A 10,204-nucleotide genomic window follows, 5' to 3' on the forward strand; every position below is an offset into this window, starting at 1 on the left:
TCAGAGGTGATGTGGATCAAGACTTGCTATGCAGGACTCCATGTGCTATTGAGTAGCTCAGTATGGAGTTCCTTACAGTAAGCTACTCCTTACTGAATAGGTCCAGTAAACAGTTTGAGCCACAGCAAAAACTATAGACTTTTAATGAAAAAGAATTCAGTGTAGTGACTGATCTGCACCTTGAAATGTGGGACTAGTCAAAGCAACTCTTGCTGAGCCTAGGTCCACTCAGGATCCTCTTCTATTTAAAAATAACCCCCCCGAAGCAGTACTTAAATTCAGCCTGACTTACTTGCCTCTGTGCTAAGCATGGAGTTTCCCAATATACCCTGCTGGGCTATTGGAGATGACTTAATAAACAAGAAACATAAGGAGGCTTGTATTAAGCATCTGTACAGATAAAATAAGGAATTAAAGACAAGCTAGCTCACAGTGTAATGGCTACAGAGCTCTGGCATGGCAAAAGCAATGAATCTTGCCCAGCACACTTTTTCCAGTAACTTTTTTCAATGATTAGTCTGGTTTTCTTAAAACCAACATTGTTCCTATGCTGATAGACCCAACAAACAACCATTCAGGAAAAGCTCTTCAGATCAATAATTGTCAACAGAGCTGCCTCTCTTGTAACTATGTTGCTGACCACAAAAGGATGTATTTAAAGTAAAAGTGATTTGGAAAGGCAAATATAATATGGTCAGTTCTTTCTTGAATAAAAATGTTTCTCTCAAATCAAAGCCAGGCAGTGCCTGCCAGTTCTCTGAAGCTATGCTGCATGTTACAGCGCAAAGTTAGAAACAAAACTCCTTCGATTGAAATATTACTGAAAGGAAGGGTTTGTGGCTAGCAAATAAAACCTCCTTTGGAGACTTGTGAGCTGGCTGATTGTTTTCTTGCTGTACCAGAGGGACCGGCTGAAACACCTCATTCTTGGTAGCAGTACGTTGGCACTAGTTGCTGAGTGAATATAAGAACTTGGTGATTGAGGGCCCCTGTGAGGGATGCCGCAGCAGCCGAGCACTCCTCTCTAAACACAAAGAGCTATTTCAGCAGTGCAAGATGACACGCTTCTTCCTGCCACTGAAAACAGATTTTCATTGCAAAAACTACCTGAGCTTGACATTGTGAAATTACTTCCTTATGCTCTATGTACCATAAAAGAAGCCCAGCTGAACTGGGAAGGATGCATCCTCGCCCAAGCTACATGCAGCAAACAGCTACGGGAGCCCAGAGCTTGGTAGCAGGAAATGTGTGGGAAAGCCATCTGGTGAAGCCACTTAGAAACAGTGTGAAAGTCTTTTTTCATTCACTCCCTGACAAAGTAGTAATGTGTTGCCTTGTTACAGGAAGAGGGCTGCTTGTTGTTGTTATTTGCATTAGTAGCTCCTAGAAGCCCAAAGGTGGGGACAGGACTCTTGCTGTGTTAGGTGCTGTGGGCACATGTAAGAGGAGACCTTTCCCTATACCCGTTCCCCCCAAATTTTATAATTTAAAAGGACAGAAAGCATAGGATTTTTTTTTTCCAAATGGGGAACTGAAACAGATGGGAGAGACTGAAGGAGCTGGAAACAGAACATGTAATAATTCCCAAGCCTCGACTTTCTCAGCAAAACTGTACTTTGACTCCTGTACTTGAGCATTTATGGTGAGTGGTACGTACCTTGGCATACTGCTCGTAATGTGCTCTGCAGTTTTCCTAGGTAAAATCGGCATTTAGCTTGGTGTGGACACACTGCTGAGAGTTACTACATGCTTTGCTGTGCTGAGGCAGGGGGAGGGAAATCAAATCAACATGCAGAAGGGATTTTAATCATCACTTAGCAAATTAAAAAATAAGGTTACTGTGGAAATCTTAAACTTGATCTTTGGCATCTGAATCATGTCTTTCACTATGAGCTCCCAGTCCAGCCCACCTAATTTCCCCATGGTTTAATACTGCTGTAACCCTGGGCAGTATCTCCGTTCTGCTAAAAGCAGAGAACCACACAAAAGGCTGCATTCAAGAGGAGACAAAGTTCCTTATAGCCTACTTACTATTATTAGATATCTAAAGTTCTCCTATATCATCTCATCTGAAGACCTCAAATCATTTTATGGACCTTATTTTAGCCTCTTGGTGACTCTGAGGCAAGACAGTTATCCCCATTTTTAGAGACTGGAACAGACTTAAAATCCCCATCCTTGAGTTTTCCTTATCAGTCTTTGCCAGAATTGAGGATGGATTTTTTTCAGTCCCATGCTTTATTTGCAAGACAGAGCTTTCCAGGTCCCTTTGCTATCCTTGTGTGGGTGTGTGGGACTGCGTGCTTGGTTGGTTAGCATTTGTGCTAGGTTTAAACTGGAAAAAAGTATGTGCTTGGGTTGGCCTTTCATCTCTGGGGAAGGCAGGGTTAAAAAAATGTCCTAAAGCTTAATTAGTTGGTGAAAGAATATCACAGCAGCAGGACTGAGGAGGGGTAGGATGAAGGAGATGGTGGATGCTGCTCTGCTTTGAGGTAAAAGGGGCTGAAGTCCAGGGACCCCGGAAGGAGCAAGCAGGACCACGTGGGCTGGTCACTCGTGAGGCTGAGACTGTCATTTGACATATACAGCCTAGTGCCAAGGGAATACTTTCCCCAGGAGAGAGATGCTCAAGTATTGGAAATTGGGCCATGAGGTGTTAATCGCTAAAAACTGTAGAAATTCAAATTTAAAGAGCTAGTACCTACTAGTGTAGAATGACTTGTACCAGAGAGGACCCTTTCTTTCTGCCTTGTGAGTGAAGCCCTCTAGTAGGGTATACAGTGTCGGATGGGGCAGAGTTGAGGCTCTGAATAAGGCTTTCATTGCCGTATCACAGACTTCTCATAACCCTCTCCTCCCAAACAACCCACTGTGACAAAAAATGCAGGTGCAAAATGCAGAACCAGGAACACAAGGAGGATACCAGCAATGCCTCAAAGTTCACAGAAGCTGTAACAGCACTTCTTTGTAGGGTTTTTCCTCTCCTGGTGCTCAGTTTGTGATCCTCAGCAAGACTCCTGCGTATGGCAATACAGCTGTAGGCAAGCATATCCATGCAGCTGTATTTGTCCTTTTCATTTATTGAAAGACGAAGTAGTAACAGCAGCCAGAACCATGTGGGTGCAGGGTTTAAGCACTACCACTGCCTCAAGGATTACATGCATAACCTCTTCAGAATAAGAGACCAGATAAATAAGACTGCAATTGCACTATGGAGCAGCAAATGTGGAATACCAAGCACCCAGTAATCAAATGCTAATATAATGCTGAGATTTTAAAAAGCTTCAACCAAAGCCCTGAGTGAATGACAACAGACCAGTTCCAACTCTGTTTCAATTTGCCCAGATTCTCATGACTCTAGGAAGACTGTTTACACCCTTGCTATATCCCTTGCTATATTTGAGTTACTAGCAAGTTTTGGCCAGGTGACAAACTCAATGAGCACTGAATTGTGCCTCAGCAAGTGTAAGCTGTCTCTATCAGTCTGCCTCATCTGTGTTGGAGAACAACAGTCCTCATCTCCAAGCTGGGAGCAGGACTGGGCTGGAGCAGCGAGGGCAGCACCAAGACTCAACTTTTTCCCAGGATGTGGCAGTTCTGAAGTGGGTGGATGAAGACTATTTCTGGCAGTAATAGGGAGTTAAGGGAACAAAACCCATGCTTGGACATTGCATGCTGGTAGACCTAACTTGGTGGTTCCTTTGCACAAGGCTTAGCTGATGCTCTCTGAGCATCTGGGCTGTGAGAGGCTCCTGTAGCACAAGTGTCACGTGAGGATAATCCCATGCAGTTTAAAGCCCAAAGCAAGCTGTCTGGTTTTCCTCTCCTATCTTCTAGACTGGTCTTTTGTGGTTCTGCTGGGACCAGAACAAATCTTACATTTCCCAGCCAGTGATGGAAATCATGCGCACATAGAAAATCACTGAGGGTCACCAAATCTGATGGGAGCCAAGTTCTTAGCCCTGGATAAGAAGCCTGACATAACACAGGAGCTCTGCAAGGGCTTGGGTGGAATCTCTCATCCATGTTGTATGTCTTATGGGTCTTATGAAATATGCTTTGCCCAGAGAAGAGGTGAAAGATCTTCACTAGCTCATCTGCTACCTTGGCAAATATTGCTTTAAAAACACGGATAAACTTAGCAGTGTTCCTGAGTTAAGGAAGTTAGGGGGTCTGTGGTTTTGTTTTTTTTTTAAAGCCGGTTAAAAAACAAATCCACAGACTAAGTGGCTTTTTTTAGTACTTGACAAGAAAATCTATAGCAGAATGAGGAATGATTTCTTCAAGTGCTGGTACAGAGTGTTATACCCAAGACTTGCTCTTCTCACCTCCAGAGGCACAGGAAAACTGCATACCCATATCGAGTGAAGACAAATTAAGAGACCTGTACACTTGGCCCATTTCATAGTCTTCTGGTCCTAGTGTTGTGAACAAGACTTCGACCCTCCATTAGGCAATCCCTGCGTTAGCCCCACAGACTCACTTCTGACAGTGTAGTCTGAAACGTGCTCTTACGACATTAGATGGGCCTCTTCAGCATGAGTCTGTGGTGTGTGTTTTTGTTCTGTGCTATTTTGGGGATAAGGAACTGGTGAGAAGAAAATGCTTTCATCTGCTGGAGTAACTGTGTTCTCAAGCATTAAAATTATGGTTTGTACTAACTGTCCAGTGGGGAGAAAAAAAGCAAGGTTCTTAATTCTAGAAGACAGGTTAACTTCTGGGGGAGGAGGCAGAAACTGTTAAGTCTCTTGCTGTCAGAAAGAAACCCATGCTGGAAGTATTCAGTCAATTAGGCTGATTTGTAGCAGCCTCACTATAAATCCTCTTTCGTTCAGAGGCAAGTTAAGCTCTTTGCTGAAACATGCCATTCCAAGGAATTTCAGTAGGTTCTCACACACCTAACCATGGCAAAGTTATCTGCAGGAACACACCATCTTAGAATGACATGGTATGTTCAATTCTACAACATTATAGCCAATGTATGTCAAAAAAGGGAGGCCAGCAAAAAGCCTTTTGCCTCACTGTCACAGATTAGCCTTTTTCTTGTGTGCTACATTTGTTCAGCCTATTTGTAAATTAGAAACAGATTTTCTAAATCAGTTTGAGATACAAAAACAGTTGAGAGAGACATCTATGCAGTAAATGACCGCTCAACCCAGAAACGTAACTGTTTTGCCAATGAAATGCAGCACTCCTTAAAGGTGTAAAATTCAGTTTCAAGGCAGCATGTTTTATAGGGACACCCATGTAATCTGATCAGATGCAGAATCATTTTTTTTTTTTCCTTAAAAAGGAAGCTTTCCTGCTCGTTTGCCTGAATGGTGGTTTATAGCAGAGCTGCAAGCCTTTCCCACGACCAAGGCGGCTGGGTGCCTGCCCTCACTGTGCTGCGGTTACTCACCCTGCTGAGCTGGTCCAGGAGTCTTTGGTTCTGTTCGGAGAGTTCCTGGACGGCCCGTGTCTTCTCGCGGTCGGCTTCACGCAGGTGAACCTGCTGCCTCTCCAGCTCATCCTGCAGCTGCTTCACGTCGCTTTCCAGTTCAGACACCCTTCCTTCCCATTCTCCTTCTCTGTTCTCAAATCGCCTCCTTAGTTCATGTTTCTCTTGTTCTAGGTGCTAGATAACAGGGGGGAGAAGAGGTTAGGAAGGGAGGGAAAAAGTGAATGCTGCCTCCTTTTCCTCCTCTATGCTTAGGGCTGAAACCTTTTGTGCAGGAAAGAGGATGGTACTAGAGCGTGACAATACCATGGAGGTGGCAATCCCATGTCAGGACAGGTCACTTGGCACTAAACTTGCTTTCCATTTCCAGCAATTGGCCTGTCCTTGGGCTCTGGAGATCAGCACATTGAATTTTTACTGAAACAACTGCCAAAAGAGTAAAGCAGGCTGCATGTCAATAGACGGAATATATAGGTCAGGCAGGCCAATTGATTTGGCAGAGCCTAGCTTAACTCCAAAGCAATATTTCAGTAGGCAGTGGCATAATTCTTTTAAAAATTGCCTTTATAGTCAAAACTACAGAAACTGTATCCTTACTGCTGATGAGGAATCTAGATGAGGCATCTTTCTTGTCATATGGGTCTTATGAACAACAGTTCAATCATCTATCCATTTGCTCCTTCTATTCCTGACCTAATTAGTTGTCTGGTAGTTTGATAGTGCACAGTAACTCTATTGTTTGATGTGGTCTGCTCTGGAATGGCAATAGATGCAATGAAGTAGTTTCTATAGACATTATGTACATGCATGTTCTGGGTTGCAGGTTTTTTAGAAACCACTCTCAGTTCTGGAGACTCTGCTCTGCTTAGAACTAGCTGGAAAACAAGGGACAGCATGAACCTGGTGGAACTTTCGCATGTTTTACAGGCTCAGTTAAATGAGGGCTTGACTGAAACAGAGCTGCAAATCAGGTCAAAACAGATTTACGTTGTGCCCATTTGAAAGAATCCCAGCTCTGAAACTCTGAGCTTGAATTTCCCCTGGTGACCGAAGCCCTGCGCATACTTGCAGAACAGTCACAGACCGGAGACACGGGCATGTCCCAAGATTAGCAGGGAAACCTGAAGAGCAGGGGCCCTCTCCTTGTTGGTGTCTTCTGTCCCCCCGAATAACCTGCTGCTACTCTCTGTCAGATTCACCAGCCTTCTAGGAGTGTGTCTTAGCAAAGAACAGAAACCCACTGGGCCCAGCACTGGCAGCACTCACCCATTTTCCCCAGGGTATCATCCCCCAGTGAGCAATCCCCATGGCACTTATGATAGGAGGGGAAAATAAACCTGCCAGGAGGAAAAGAAAATTGCACTGCATTTATGTGAAGTGGCTTTTTATTGCTTGTTAGAAACACAGGCTGTGAGGTGGCTGTTTCCCCTGGGTGCCTACTGCTGATGACACACAGCCTCCCTTGCAGGGTCTCTGCCACCTTCCCGAGCAGGTCTGAATGTCAAAGCTCTCCACTTCTCCAGCAGCACTCTGGCCTGAGTTATCACTAATTTTCCACCTCTTGCTCTGCAGAAGATGCCATGTTTTCTCTTTCTTGACCTTATCTCCAAATCCTTTCCTGTGCTCCTTCCAGCGCAGTGTAGCAGCACCCTGCTTGTGCCCTTCCCAATCTTTCTGCAAATTCAGGACTTTCTGGAAAACCCTCAAAGGTGAGGGAAGGCTGATTAAAAGCACTGGCCCAAAGCAAAAGTATTTTCCTGTGTTTCAGACACTAAAAGAGTGAGCACCCCTTGCAAATGAGAGACCTAAGCAGTATTATAATTATTTTTAATGCGATAGGTAGGCATGAGATCCCAGCACCAGGCCCATGACAACCATTGCAAAGAAATCCTGTTTGTAGCCTAAGTGTGGCTGGAGCAGCCACAATTTCACTTTCAGCAGCACACTGAAAATGCTGTCTTTTATAGCTCTGTCTCCTTCACTGCTAGGCAACGTTTAGAAAGATCCAGGGCCTTCTCTAAATGGAAGATGAAACTTCAGCCTGCTGAGGAGCAGCACTGCAGCCGAAGTTCCCCAGACGTACTCAAATGTGATTTAGAAGCCACCAATAAGCCTTGTCAATCATTTAAAAACCACTTTAGTCCTTTACTGCAACAGAAAATCCAGACTACATACAGCTCCAAACGGCCATCACACAGGTTGGAGTCAGAGGGAGGCGAAGAATATCAAGTTTATTCTGTTATGATGGAGAAACCAGACCCAGTGGGGTGCAGAGAGGCTGTTGCAAAGAGGGAGGATAAACCAGACTGGACATGCTGCCTGATTCCTCCTGCCTCTTCCTCTCCCAGCAGCTGTCTCCCCTCACCTGCCTGCACCCCAGCACCTGCATGGCTGCAGATCTGGATAGGTGTTTTTTTTCATGTAGTGATGACAGGGCAAACTGCTGTCCTCAGTAGGGGAGTTTCTTGTTTTCTGAGTGTCTCTCCATCCACCAGCCGCTCACTGACTTTTACACAGAACTGCTTTCTAGAAGATGTTTTCTTCTGAAAACAGCTTCTCTTCAACTTAACTGAGATGGGCTGGTCCTCATTTAAAGAGATGAGAGCAAGGGGGAGTTTCCCAGCTGATAAAGAAGGTTCATACTGTATGTAAAATGCTTGGACATGGCAAGCTTCTTTGTGTCAGAGAAACAGAGGTATTAGCTATTTTAATCCCTTGCAGAGGATAAAACTGACTAGGACCACATATCAGAATTTATTACAGGACTTCAATCCCATGATTAGAAATGAATTTGAATTCAGGCTGTGAAGTCAAAGAGTTGCCAGAGTAGGTGTATGTCAGGAATGCTGCACTTCAGTAATGAACCCACAAAACTAGAACATATTTAGTCTTGGGGCAAAGCACCAGAGGAGCAGGCCAGCATATTGGCTGTTGGGAAATGGAGAGGCTTCAGTGAGCTCTTGTAACCAACTTTGAACTGTTAACTGGGAGAAAATCTCTCCTCCTAAATGCTACTTAAACATCACTATATCAGGCGCAATTGTCACCAAGGATCTCATCTGAGACTTTGCTTCTGGTCATCGTCAGAAAGTTCTCAGCATAGGCAAGGAGGTAACAGATGTGGGTCCTTCCTCCTAGCTCCTCTGAAATTGAAAAGCTTACCGTGAAATTTTGTTCACTTCAGTGGCAACAGAAGGAGGCCAACATTTAATCTGCAGAGGCTAGGATTACCAGGCTTGTGTTGTAGAAGATTAATGTTCAAATTTGATCTTTTGTGTGAAGTAGCACCATCTTAGATCTGCCAAACCCAGCGGAAAAAATCTGGCCCTTAAGTAGATAACACTAATTCCTATCAGATGGGTAGTCTGAAATGCAGGAATCTGTTACTCAACTGGAAAGTTAGAACGATAGTAATGGGATGAAAAGATGTAAACAATTGGCTGCGTTTACCATCCCTTCATTCACCTTCTGAATGGGCCTGTAAGAGCAGAGGTAAACATTTGGGGGATGTTATTTAAAGTACTATAAAGTCATAGTTTTCCCCCTCTCCTTTTCATTTTTACATTTTGCAAACAGCGAGTGGTATTTGAGACTCCCGAACTCCCTAACAGGCAGCTCTGCGAGTACCTGAACTTGTGCATTTTTCCTTTAACGGTAGGAAAGGTTCTACTCCAACTCATCAGGAAAACCACGTCAGCGCAACGCCACATACGTCTGTTCTTGCTTAAAGATCAACCTGAAAATATTCGCTCTGGCAAATTTTAATGCTCTAGGAAATTTTAATCTGACAAATAGTGCCACTAAACAACAATCTGAGCAAATGTCACCTTCACTATTGTTTCTATCAGAATAGTAAATGCAGAGAGATTTCCCTGCAAAGAGGAAGGAATCAGCTAGGGTAAAGTGCTAAGTTTAATAATAGAGAGGAATTTTGTCAGGAGAACAAAGGCCATACAGTAATTTCACAAATCCCCTTGAACTTGAGAGATATAAGTCTGTGAGGAAGGAACACAAGAATATGCAGGACTGTGCAGAAAGAACTGGTCTAGGGCTGTGACTTGAAATTTGAGTGTTAGTCCAGCACTGTTCAAACTCTCTCCAGAAACGTGAGAGGGGCTTTTTCTCAGTCTTCTAAGCAGTATTACTTGCTGGGAGAATTAAATTTTCAAGAGTATCTCTGAGAAAAAGAGTGGGGGTAATAGTGGCTCTCTTACATAGTTGTGCAAGAGAGTTGTTCCAAAAGAAGCTGCCTGCACAAGTCTTTTTCTTTGTAATAGCTCTATTTCATCCTTAAAAATCAATAAAGAGCTGAATCCACGGAGTTCCTGGCAAACAGCTCTCTCCAGATACCTGTAGGTATTTTTCAGAGCAACCAGCTAACAGAGACGTATCGTTAGGGCTTATCTCCTGCCATGCCTAACGCCTTAGCCGCAACAGCTTAAGCATAGGGGTTTCATATGCTCTGTAGCTCAGTACCTGCTGTATAAATTTAACTTCCGAGGCATTTCCGTGACGAGCCAAGCACAGCGCACGTCTCCTTGCCCAGGTGGTACCCGGGTCCTGGAGCAAAACAGGACCCACAGGAACCTCTCGAAGCAAGGTGCTGCGGCCCATCCCCAGGCCGATAACGCCAGCTCGCAGCTGGGGAGGGGGAAGAACAGCAGATTTGCCTCCCCCAGGCCTAAGAGGGTTTTCTTAGACCCTTTCTTCCCCATCGTGGCCACAGGGAGTTCCGTGGCTGCTCGGCAGGGCCCGTGCCTGCCC

The 10,204-nt window shown here is 44.5% G+C and overlaps 1 protein-coding gene across 1 annotated transcript in view; it reads right to left on the bottom strand.

Annotated features, from left to right (window-relative positions):
• The window catches only part of CCDC64 (coiled-coil domain containing 64), a 46,080-nt gene extending 39,332 nt beyond the window's left edge, over nucleotides 1–6,748 (bottom strand). Inside the window, exons 1-2 of the mRNA XM_009330876.1 lie at nucleotides 6,707–6,748; nucleotides 5,402–5,617 (exon numbers count right to left, since the gene is read on the bottom strand). Of these exons, the coding sequence (XP_009329151.1) occupies nucleotides 5,402–5,617; nucleotides 6,707–6,748 (258 nt within the window). The remainder of the gene's footprint in view (nucleotides 1–5,401; nucleotides 5,618–6,706) is intronic.
• Between the last annotated feature and the right edge of the window lie 3,456 nt (nucleotides 6,749–10,204).

Source organism: Pygoscelis adeliae, unplaced genomic scaffold (genome assembly GCF_000699105.1).
Source record: "Pygoscelis adeliae isolate BGI_AS28 unplaced genomic scaffold, ASM69910v1 Scaffold358, whole genome shotgun sequence".
Taxonomy (NCBI): Eukaryota; Metazoa; Chordata; class Aves; order Sphenisciformes; family Spheniscidae; genus Pygoscelis; species Pygoscelis adeliae.